The 12981-nt window shown below is 40.6% G+C and overlaps 1 protein-coding gene and 1 pseudogene across 1 annotated transcript in view; both read left to right on the forward strand.

Moving 5' to 3' along the window:
- Positions 1-702: 702 nt before the first annotated feature.
- LOC145293601 (5S ribosomal RNA) lies at positions 703-821 on the forward strand (annotated as a pseudogene).
- Positions 822-11869: 11048 nt separating this feature from the next.
- The window catches only part of LOC145293025 (nucleolar RNA helicase 2-like), a 42375-nt gene continuing 41263 nt past the window's right edge, over positions 11870-12981 (forward strand). The window contains exon 1 of the mRNA XM_080139317.1: positions 11870-12162. Within this exon, the coding sequence (XP_079995443.1) occupies positions 12115-12162 (48 nt within the window). The 5' untranslated portion in view covers positions 11870-12114. The remainder of the gene's footprint in view (positions 12163-12981) is intronic.

Genomic DNA, 12981 nt, shown 5'->3' on the forward strand with positions numbered 1-12981 from the left:
TCTGCTGATTTTTGGGTTAGTTGGAAGTATGTGTGTCGAGGAGGCACAAATGCTATGCATTCATTAGAGCACATTTCATTAAAGTACTTGTAACACAGACACAAGGATGTAACATTGTGGTGATGTAACAGAGGTTGGAGCTTGGCTAATAGTGTGGGATCTATTAGATTGAAGATACTTTTGGGATTCTGTCCAAGAGGAAGAGACTAGTAATATATACACTAGCCCAAATGTGGCAACAATACATCATGCATGGGCGAATGGTGGCTTTGCAAAGATATAGGATACTTTCAGGTGTAATTTTTTAGCATGGTAGCAGGAGCCCACCTTTTTTTGCAGAGGTCCTTTCTCATTCATATTACTTATGAATGTGTTTTGGCCCTAGGAAAAGATCATGAAAAAGATGTGAACAATAGTGTTAAGTAGAAAGAATATATTGTACAAGAAAGTGAATACAAAGAAAGGTTGCCAATATTTACTGATTGTTGAGTTAAGCAATCTGTAGTCTCATGTTAGCTTGCAATATTTTTCCCATAAAAGTATTAACTCTTGAAGTTTTTATAATGGTTAGAAGAGTCCATTATGAGTGAATATGTTAGTCCTCATAACACCCCCCTCCTACTTCCGCAAGAGGTACCAATATGTTTTCCTTTTTGGGATCAATAATTAAAGAATCTGTAAACTACCTTTTCCTTCCCGATTTAATACGGCATAATCATGTTGACACACCGGTTCCCGTCAGATCACTGAAGTTAAGCAACGTTGAGCCTGGTCATTACTAAAATGGGTGACCAATTTGGGAAGTCCAGGTGCTGTATGTAGGAGGACGTCGACACCTGCCTGCAAAAAGTTACAAAAACCTAACGTCGTTATCTCCCCTAACGGGGATATACATGCGACTGGGGACCGCTTGTGAATTTCATACTCCCATGAAACTTCCTCCTTCGGAGGAAGCCGGTTAAACCCTGAATAGAATTGGTGCTGACTGCACGCACACACTTCCCGATTGGCTGTATTCTGGAGCTGTTTGGGGTGGTTCGATGTCGAAAGCGTCATATATCGTCTCAATGGCATCTTCTTCTGTGAGATCCATAGTTGGGATCATCCAGCAGACACTTTCTCGTTTGGTTAAGATGTCTTTTACACGTGAATTTAAGACCTTGAATAATGTACATCATATTTCTGATTCTTTTGTTTATTTATTGTGTCTAGTTTCCAGAAACACGTGTTGTTTTTGTAAGTTTTGTAGAAAACTTTTTCTTTTGGGTCATAGCATTTCTCTGGCACAATAGAGATCATTCTCCATTTTGTTTGCTTTGGTAACAGTTTTTCAAATACACGTCTTATTTTTTGCTCGAACATAGTTTCTGCTGGGGATACTGCTGATGGAATATTAGGGTTACGTGTGACCTGTAGAAACTGTTGCAATGCTGTTTCTGTACATGTGCTGCATGTTTTTTTTGTTTTTTGGGTGCTGCTTGGGGTGGTTCAATGTGTAAAGTGTCGTAAATAGTCTCAATGGCCTCCTCTCCATGGGGGGCATAGTTGGGATCATCTAACGGATGCTTTATTATTTGGTTATGGTGTCTTTTATTCATGAATTTAGGACCTTGAATGATGTATGCTACATTTCTGATTCTTTTGTGTATTATATCCAGTCCCCCCCCCAAAAAAAAACATGTGTTGTTTTGTAAGTTTTATAGAAAACGTTTTCTCTTGGATTATAGTGTTTTTTTAGACATAATAGAGTTTCTTCTCCATTTTATTTTCTTTGGCAGTAGTTTTTCAAATATAGGTCTTATTTTTTGCTTAGTCTTCACTGGGTATACTGCTGATGGTATATTAGGGTTAGGTGTGATCCTATAAACCTGTAGACACTGTTACAGTGCTATTTCTATAGGTGTGCTGCATGCTTTTTGTTTTTAATGCTATATGAATTCTAGACAGGGATTGGTTTGTTTTGGGCAATGGCTTAAAAATGATTGGGAATGCCTTTGCCGTCAAAGCAGAACCCTTGCATAAGTCAATCATACTTTTAATGTCTTTGGCCATCATTAGTCAGTGCACGTAACTACGCATGAAGCTCTTAATTGTGTTTATTCCTGAGTGACCCAGATGAAAATTTTTCATCATCCTTTTTTCTAATGCTTTCAAATGATAACCCTCTTACTGTATCATCACACATTAAAAAACTATTCAGTATTTGCTGGACTTTATTTCTGATTTTATCTTTTGTGGGATATATAAATTCGTCTTTCTGTGCTTCATGTTCAATTTTATGTAGTGTAACTGGAAGGTTTCTGATAGTATTGCACATCATGGTTTTAATTTCACTATTGGTATGTAGGAAGTAATGAATGAGTCTTCAAGAGGTTCACTCCATCTCGGGACTAACTTTGAAAGTCCATCTGCATTTTCGATCTGCTTTGAGGAGAAGTTCTCTAACTTGAAATATTAATTCAGAAGAATCACAGCACAATCATGTTGACACACCGGTTCTCGCTCAGTTCAAAACAAATATGAATATTTATCCTATTGCTAACGAATAAGCAGAAAATATATAATGTCGAGGTGGCCGTCTATAACAGCAGCCACAAAATCAAGGCCCCTCCACATAGTATCCATAATTTCTTGAAAAATGGCAAGTGCTACCTTGACTCCAAATGCTAACCTTTCAAATTTGAATAACCCCTTATGAGTGTTAATAGAAACAAGCTATTTTCCTTGACTGGAATTTGATGATATGCATCACTCAGATCGACTTTAGAGAAGATCTTTCCTCTATTTAGCTTAGTGAAAACTTCTTCTGGGCTAGGAAGTAAGTAATGGTAGTTTTTTAGTACTAAGTTTAAACCCATACTGAATTCAGCTCAAATGCAAATTTCTTTTGACTTCTTTTTAACATAGACAATAGTGGCTGCCCATTGATTGAATTCAACTTTTGATAAGAAGCTGATGTTTATAAGTCTTTCAATCTCCACATTAGTTTTCTCCAATGAAGTGAACAGTACATATCTTTTTTTCTTGAATACGGGTTGCATATTATCTTTGAGTTTGAATCTGGCTGACATTTTTATGCATTTTTCCAGACCAGCTTTAGGGAAATTTTCTTTTAATTCTGACTTTAAATTTTCCTGCTTAATCATTAGTCTCCAATTTTTGACAAAATGCATTTATAAGCAAATCCCACAAACTGACTGCATCCAATCTGTCCCAAATTTGCTTTATTTCTTAACATGAATACTTTTATTTTTTTTTGTTGTACCATTAAATGTAACATTAGTGATTAATTCACCTTCAACATTTATTTTGACCCAATCACCATTCTGGCTGTTTTGCAAGACTTTGGCATAGTAAGTTTATTTAATCTCTTCCATGTATGCAAATTTATGATCGATATGTCTATTTCTGAATCTAACTGAAACTTTTTTTATTTAATATTTTCACCAGTAAATATTTAAGTATATTTTTATCATCTTTTTCGTTTGTTTTAGCGTGTCATACCCAACTTTTAATTTTGTTCTTTGCTCTACAATGGGAGCTTTTATGTCCAATTCAGGCAAGTTTTTGTGCAGTATGGGTAGTTTTTACCCCAATGTAGGGCTCACCATTGATAACATTGACTTGGTGTTGCCTTACTTTGATTTTCGGTGAATTGTCTTTTCTGTAGATGAGTATGTGTGTGTGTGGGGGGGTGGACAATGGTATTTTCATTTTTATTTTCTCTAGAAAATAGGGTTTTGACTTTTATTCTTCAATGTCTTTTGAATCGTTTTTAGTGCTAATCACTCATTGGCAGTATTTAGTTAATTTTTGTAGTGTCAGGTTTGGTTCACTTTCTAATTTCTGTGTTGAATTTCAGAGTCTTTTGTTGATACTAATCCTTGTACAAATATCAGGCATTTGAAATCGTCAGCACTCAGTTCAGCTAGTTTAAAATCATTATAATGTTTGTTGACTATTGATACAGATGTTAAATAGTTCTCGTCATCTTTCTTGGTTAAATGCAGGCATTTCCACCTCTTATGAAATAATAATGTGTTTGGGTTGAACAGTTCTGTTAAGCGTTTGTTAACTTGAATAGAGCACATGGTTGATAAATTCTGTGCAAGGAGATGTAAACACAAGAATCCAAGGTAAAGTGTGTATGTTTTGCCGAATGAGTGAATGTATCCACAAAAGGCCGAATTGTAAGTTTAAACACAAGTAGCTTTATTGACCGGAAGGTGTCAACATACCAAGCTGTGCTCGTTTCAAACATATAGTTTCATACTCAGTTGAAGCCATAGCTATGTACTTCATAACAAAGGATAAACTCTTAGGTATTTACCGGAAGACGTTGACATACCAAATAGTGCTTGTTTCACACATACGGTTTCGTACTCATTGAAGCCATAGCTATGTACTTCATAACAAAGGATAAACTCTCAGGTAAGGTGTTATTTGTCATGGCAATTGGTAGTTGAAAAGATTTCTTGCAATTGTTAAATAAAAGAAGCTTAGTTTTAGCAGCATTAAATGTTCCGATCCATTTGCAGCCAATTCCACTACAGGTTGTTTTCTAGGATTTCTGCCATTGAATTTCAGGAATAATAACGGTCCGAAGATCGACCCTTGAGGCACATCTGCATTAATATCATGTTTGGATGTACATCCATCGAGGACAACCTGGACTTTTCTTTTGTCTAAAAAGGATCTGATTATGTTAAGTGTTCGTCCAGAAATACTGTATGATTTATGAGAAGCCTTTTATGCTTAACCTTGTCAAATGCTTGTGATATATTGCGGACTATTGCCCTAGCTTCCCCTGCCTCATCCAATACAAGGTATTCGCATTCATAGATGACTATTAAAAACTTCACAGGTATTAATTGAGAAGGTTACTTTTACCAAAATTCTTGAATACTGATACTACAGAGGCAATTTTCCAGCTCTCGGCAAAGCAAGACTTGGCAAGCCATTTGTTGAAGAGTTTGGAGAAAGCAGGAGCTAGCTCAGCAGAGCATTTCTTTATTAGTATAGCTGGTATGAGATCAGGCCCAAACTCCTTGGAGGTGTCTACATTTTCTATAATATCATGAACATGACAAAAGATGATTTTCAAATCTACGAGTGTGGCTTCTGTCTACAAAGGGAAGTTGGGGAGGAAATGGTTTGTTAGGTCAAAGTGGAGTTGGAGATGAACTGTCGAGCAAGCAGTTCAGCCTTCTCGGTTGCTATGTAATGGATTTCATGGTTGTTGGATAGTGGGAGAATTGTTGATTACCCATTATTCACTATACTATTATAAATTTTCTGGAAATCATAATTTCTGCGACTAAATAAGTTTCCTTGTCATTTCGGTATACCTTCTTTAGACTGTAACTATTTCACTCCTATGATTTCTAGTTTTTATAAATTTTTGTCTATGTGTACTTGACTTATGAAGGACAAATCAGCAGAACGCATGTTAGCTTTGTACAATAGCTGCTGTACACGTTAAAGTAAATCATTGGGGAGAGCTTGCTATAGAACTTCTGTGTGTGAACATGTGCTTCAGTAGGAAAATAAAATATATTAATCTAGGAGGCATCTCTGATGTGGTCTCTGATTGGTTTGTTGGCAGTTGCCTTGACTGAGGAATGCTGATAAGTTCCTATTTATTTGCCTACCCATGAGGGCAGAGTTAGGCATAAACTTTGGTTGAGAAAATCCAGTTCCCAAAAAGAGGGTATTCTGGATTGGGACAAAAATACAAATTGCCTCAGTTTAAAATGATCCGTTCTTTCACTGAACATACAATAGGACGGAAAATATGAAGTGTAATATCGAAATAGATACTATACTTTTCTCCTAGCAAAACTATCAAGGAATTTACCTTCATTCGGAGTGCCTCTTTTTAGGGTGGGCTTGATTCCCATTATGTCTAAGATAAATGTGGTGACAGTGTCATCATTCGTCCGTAGCCAGGGAATTCCTTGGCACACTCTAATACTAGGGTCTGGCCACAACCGTTGTTATGTTGGCCATGGTCTGGCTCATTTAGGTGTCATTGTGTGCCGAATTACCACCTCCATTTTAGTAAAAAATGGCTGCACTTGATAACAGGAACAGTTACGTGACCAACGCATCACAAGCATGCATACTAATGCCTTCTGTTTTGTTTTCATCACAATCGAGAGAACAGAAACATAAAACTTCACTTTTCACAACTAAACAAAAATAGCAGACTTTTAATTTTGAAACGGAATTAATATAGACTGACGTTAAATAGGCTGGTAAACAGCAAAACAAAATAAACTGAATACAATACGCAAAAGTCCAGCTAGAATTCGTCACTGACAACTTTCTCTCTCAACTTCCAGCACGTCTCTCCCCACTGCCTCTGCCAACAGACATTTTATCAGAAAACTGACCCCATTCCATTTGCATACGTGTGCAGTGGAAGATGAGATCTCGTGAGATTCCACAAGACTACACCTTATAAATCCATGACTACCATCTTTAATTTCTCTTTCTCTCAGATCCAATCCGAAGGTAAGTTGTATGACCGCACGACACACACACACACACACACACACACACACACACACACACACACACACACACACACACACACACACACACACACACACACACGGGGGTGCTTTCCTGTTTGATTATTACATTCAACTCTACACTCCCCCTGGTCTTCAGACTACACATTTGGCATGGTGGACACGGTCATTTGTTGCGGGGACTCTTACGAAGAGGGATTGGCTGGACTATTTCATCTTCATTGGAACTCTCAGAAGATATGTCGGAACCATTAGCATCAGCATTAGGGCGTACAGTCATACCATCAAGCTGGACTTCTTCATCTTCATCAGAGCTCTCAGAAGGGGTGCTGGAACTATTGGTGTCAGCGTTGGGGTTCATAGTTGTACCATCGCGGGGAATAGAACGGATCCACAGGTCATCGTTGGATGATTCACCATCACTGCTACTTGCCAACTGGTTCATATTCAGGGCAGGCCGGATATCCTTCACATGGCGTGGAGTACCATTGACTAGCACAGCTTGCTCACTGATGATGCCAGTGATTTGCCCTCTTTGAAAGCTGCTGGTGCATCGATTATTAGGAGGCTTCACCCAAAGTGTCCCCTAACTCATACGACCCTTGGGTTTCCTGCCGATCAGGCAGACGGGCGTCAATGTCCTTGATGCGCACTCGATAGCAATGGATCGCATTGGTGGGTGCACTTGCAGCAGTCATGTCATCTCTTGGAGTTGCATTATATTTATAGACTGCCTCTGTGATCATGCATTGTTTTCTTGCTGTGATTCACTTCACGTTTTGATGGCACCGCTCTGCTATGCTGTTGCCACTTGGTACATATGCACATCTGTGTCTGAGCTGGATCCCCCACTCGTCTACAAAATGTCTGAACTCCCCACTGCAGAAGGCTTTCATTGTCTGTGAGGATCTCTTCAGGCGGCCCCCCCCCTTTCATAAAATATGGACTCCACGGATTACACTGGAGGAATCCTGTCTTATTAACGGGTGCCAGATTGCAAACCTTGTCGGTCCACAATCAATCAGGGTGAGGAAGTGCTGGCTGCTGTAGTGGGTTATGTCCATACCCAGTCGGCTCCAAGTTACGCTTACTTCCAGCTGACTTTTCCGCCAATCTGGCTGGGGCGGGGTCGATTGACTGGCATGTTTGGCATTCCCTGACTATCGCTTTCACTGCACTTTTGGACATCGACGGATTGGACAACTGCACAAAATAAAATGTCCGTCTCACTCCGGGGTGTCTACTGAGGTGGTGTATCTTCCTGATTTCATCTGCCACCTCAATAGAGGCGGCACATAATGGTACTGGCTCGGCTTTCTTCTTCATGGTGTCATACCATCTCTGTGGCACCCAAGGGAGCCTATCAGCAAGATTGCAATTTGAAGTGACCAGTACCGCATCCACAGACAGGTTGTACTCTGTTACCAGCTTTTTTATAGTCTCCAACCTCCATCTGATCAGCATCTTGCTGGCTGCCTTAGTGCCTGTCAGTGTGTCTTATATCCAGTGGTACACGCATAATGAATCTGTGTGTATGTGTAATTTCCTGACTTTCCACTGAAATGCCAGGTTGATACCTTTTATCACCGCATCGAGCTCTGCCAGGTTGATATGGGCAGCGTCACTCGCCGGTCGCAACCAGCAAGCATCCTCAATCGCAGCACCATTCTTCTCCAACAGCGCACCAATTGCCAGAGAGTTTGCATCCACCCACACATTCAGTTTGTCTCCTTGCACGCACTAGTCTCCTTTGGCGGGGTCATCCTGCTTTACCCTTGCGATGGTTTCCTTCACCATGCAAACCAACAGATCGTCGGCTGTTTCATCATCCCAGCCTTTGGTGACTGCACTTGCACTCCTTTTTAGGATGCCTGTTGCCATGCAAGTCCATCCATACACAAGTTTTCCACACAGGAAAAATACTGCTCGCTTTGTGAAGACATCGGGCACTTCAGGAACTGCAGTTCCACGCCTCCATTTCAAAGTCCCTCGCTCCTGTCGAACGTTCAGGCCCAAGACATGAACGCCATTCACCAAACATTCTGGATCCTTGTATATCAAACTAAACTCAGCCAGTTTGGCCTTCACATGTGACAATGACACAATGTCTTCGTTCACATATATGTCATCAAGGTACGCCAATGTCCCATCTTTTATTGTCTCTTCTTGTAACAACACAGTGCTAATAATGGTCTTCATTATTTGGGATGCCACGTTCAGCCCAAAGCCTAGTCTGGTAAGGCAGTACCTCTTGCCAGCAAACACTACCGTCTGAAATGGCCACATTGTTTCACTGATTCGGACCTGCAGGTATGCTTTTCTTAGATCCAGCAGGGACACATTTAAACCTTGCTAGTGCCACTCTTGTAACTTGCTGGCACAAACGTTAGCAACTGCTGTGAATGCATCAACATGCGCATTCAGTTTGTGATAGTCCATCCCTGGCCTCACCTTTGCTTTGTTGTGCTGAGTGACCGCCATCAGCAGAATCAGGCCTTTGGGAGGTCCAAGTTTCTTATAGGGGTAGGGAATCAACCAGCCATCCTTGATCCGATCACGAAGTTCTTCTTCATATGCAGGCCTCATTTGGTTGGGCATATGGTACTCTGTTACCTCATTTTGCAGTTTGGCTGGTTCCTGGTTTTCTGACCACTTCCACACGGCTGACCAAGCCTTCTGCTGCCGGTCAAACTTGACAATAAAGTCTGGCTGATCAATCTTCAAAGCAGCACACACTGGAACCTTCTCCTGAAACTATATCGCCCCCTCCCCGTCTGCATTATGTGAGCATCCCCTAGGGCTCTGATGGCGTCATAGCCTAGGAGCCGGTCAAAGCTGAGCGGTTTCTCAAGTGCTACCAGCACTTCGATGTTAGCTGAATTTTCAGTTTTAGTGCGAATGTTCACAGTGCCCACCCCGCAACATGTCTGCGTCGCTCCACTGAGGGTGGTTAATCTAGTAGTCTTCTTCTTCCAAGTGCGGCAGAGGCCCACACTCACTATGGTGTGAGAGCACCCAGAGTCGAAGAGTGCTGAGCACAATGTCGAAAGCGCCTTGTCTAATTTCTGTTTAGGGAAGAGGTCAACGCTGGCACCTTGTCCCCGACCCCGTTTCCCGAAAAATCCCGGACCATATGACCAGTCTTATTACATCGGTAGCAGCGAATAGCTGTCAGTCGCCGCCGGCAGTGCCTCACAATGTGGCCCTGGTCATTGCACCTATAACACATGACTTCACCGCACAGGACGGGCCCCTGGGACGATCTATCCTCATTTAATGCGCGCTGTGCAGCAGCGATTACCGGTTCTCTCATCTCATAGGTATTCTTCATTACGGTCCTGGCCCGGTCTACCAGGTCGTTAAGGGAGTATGAAGCTGTGCTTGAGCTAGCCCACAGGAGTTGTTTTGCTCTGGTTGGGAGCCCTGCCAAAAATTTGCATGCTAAGGCCTGCTCAGGCAGCCCACCAAACAACACCGTCAATTTTGTCAGCTTGGCCAAATAAACGTCGACAGTTTCACCGGGATGCAAGGTTCTTGCCTCAAATTGCTCCCAAGTAGTGGCGTGGTCGATAGCGAACGCCTTGTATAATGCCGCCTTGATCTTTTCCCTCATGACTAAGCTGTTGATCTATTGCGAAAGCCCCGCCGGACAGACGTAGAGGAACCACATGTTCAATGTTCTTCACACTATACAACAGGCAATGCAGTTCCACTTTCTCGACACAGTCAAGTACCGGGGTCGAGCCGTTGAATTCCGGTATTAATTTAAGGTCGAATTTGTCCCCCATTATGCCGAAATAACTTGATGTTAAATGGGCTGGTAAACAGCAAAACAAAATAAACCAAATACAATACGCAAAAGTCCAGCTAGAATTTGTCACTGACAATTTTCTCTCTCAACTTCCAGCACGTCTCTCCCCACTGCCTCTGCCAACAGACATTTTATCAGAAAACTGACCCCATTTCATTTGCATACATGTGCAGTGAAAGATGAGATCTCGTGAGATTCCACAAGACTACACCTTATAAATCCATGACTGCCATCTTTAATTTCTCTTTCTCTCAGATCCTATCCGAAGGTAAGTTGTATGACTGCACGACACACGCGGGGGCACTTTCCTCTTTGATTATTACATTCAACTCTACATAGACACAGTCAATAAAAAACGTTTGATCAGGAATTAATAACAGTTATCTGTGTGTTTATTTTCTGGCATCGTCTGTAACTTAAGCACTCTTTCATAAAGAAAGCAGCAAAAATTTCTTCAAGCCAGCTAGGAAGCAGGAAGCCCCTCCAAATTGTGACGTTGACACTCTCAGGCAAATCGTCCAAGCTCAGCTGCCGATGGGACTCAGCAGCAGCAGTAGCTCAAATAGCCCTTTTGAGAGCTAACTGCCACAAATTTATTGTGATTCCAACAGCCCTTTTCAAGGCTAATTACCACAAACTATCTGTATGTAAACTTCACTCACTACTATTACTTGGCTTCTGAGACTCCTTTCTACAACCAGTGAACTCCAGTAGCTCCAGCTCACTCCTGCAGCTTCCAGTACCACCTGCAACCTCCAGTGCTTCCTAACGGTTCTTGCAGCTTCCAACAACTCCTCCAATGTCCACTAACGTCCAGCTGTTTGTTCCAGTGCCCACTCACGTCCAGCTACTTGTATCCAGTGACCACTGATGTCCAACTTCCTGTTTCCAGAGTCCACTAATGTCCAGCCACCTGTTTCCAGTGACTGATCACGTATCGCTCCACCTATCCTGAATACATAATCTCGATTGCCAATAATTTACCATTTCGATTCTCGGTAAATAAAACACGATACCTATCACCTTTAAATGATTATCAGTGTCTGTCATTCTTCTTTGCTATTGGTGTTATCTCTTTGCCTTTGTCTACCGTGTCGTGGTGTGTATTTACTCCGACCTGCTGCAACAACCTTGTTAGTTAATGTTGTTAGTTAGTCGATTGGCAACTTCTTCACACCCTTTAGGAGTGACCCTTTTGTTTGGTGGAGATATTTCAGAGACAGGACGTCATCCCAGATATTATCATCTCTTTCGGGGGGGGGGGGGTAGGCAGATCGCTTAAAGAGCTTCTACAAAAAATTGCCATGTTTCTGCCCTTTCAGAATGTTCCCTTGAGGAATCTCCGTTTCTTTTTCAGGTTAAAATACTCCCCCCCCCCTCCTTCATATCATCCAACTTTCAACCACCATTTACGCCATTGGTTAACAATGATGAATACATTTTTAGAGAGAAGGGTAAACCCTAAATAGAAAGAAAAAAAAGAATAAATTTATATAAATAAAATTGAGAAGTGTGGGATAGAGTGACTTGAGTTTTGATTAAATGAGTAGAATATAGTATTTATTTATTTATTTTTTGTCGTAAATAGTCACGTGGCCTTAAAGCGTGTCTTTCTAGTTTCCAGTATTCGTCGTTAGGTGGCGCTCGCTTTCACCCATCCTTTTTTACTTCCGGTTGTTTGCGACGCACACGTGGGGCAAATAATTTAATCGAAATTAAACCCCGAAACGGATTTTTGTCTCGTCGTAGACTACCCAATTATTCAAAATGACTGCTAAACTCAACGGAGAATCCAAAAAGAAATCAAAGAAGAAAGTTAGTAACATTTGGTACTTTTTATCTGTCTCTTACCAGCGATCTTTTTTTTTTTTTTTTAAACTATGTTCCCCCACCCTCTTTTCTTTTTCTTTTTGCGACCTTAGAACCTGCCATTGATAATTTAAGCAAACATCTTATCTATTTTTCAAAACAATATTCATAATCTCTTAATCTTATTAAAACAAAATCAATACCTATCTTTTTTCTTTTAATCGTTCCAATTTATATTGTTAGTTTGTACTCTAATATCATTTCCAAGATGGCTACTCGGACGCAAACTGTTTTTTACTCTTAAAATATATCTAATTTATTTTGAAATTTAATTAACTGTAAAGCGTTTGTTTGATTTTTGCCAATTATTTTTCTATGTGGATCAGATCTGCGTATCTATATTTCTTATTGTATTAATCTTTGGTTGAAAATTTAATACATCGAACTTTTCCTCTTCAATACATTTTTTTTCTTACAAGGTACTGATGACTCATTCATTCATTGTGTGTGTATGTACACGTGTGTGTGTGAGTGAAATGTTTATTGCTACAATTATTTTCATCTATGTACAGTGCACGCACATTTTTGTCTTGCCTTTGAAAACCTTTTGTCGATTTAAAACTAAAAAGTAAAGTCTAGTGGTTTTACTCACTTTAAAACGTGTAATCGGTTCGAAATCATAGTGTTATCGATGTTTTTTTTAAAAAAAACAAAACAAATGGCGGCGAACTCTTAGTTGAACACGGTAAGTTTGGGAAAATGAGTTCGCACTAAAAACTATACAAAATACTGTTAGAAACTCCCTCAATATATGTTACCGTGACA

Source organism: Euprymna scolopes, chromosome 14, assembly GCF_053919585.1.
Source record: "Euprymna scolopes isolate OS-2025 chromosome 14, ASM5391958v1, whole genome shotgun sequence".
Classification (NCBI taxonomy): Eukaryota; Metazoa; Mollusca; class Cephalopoda; order Sepiida; family Sepiolidae; genus Euprymna; species Euprymna scolopes.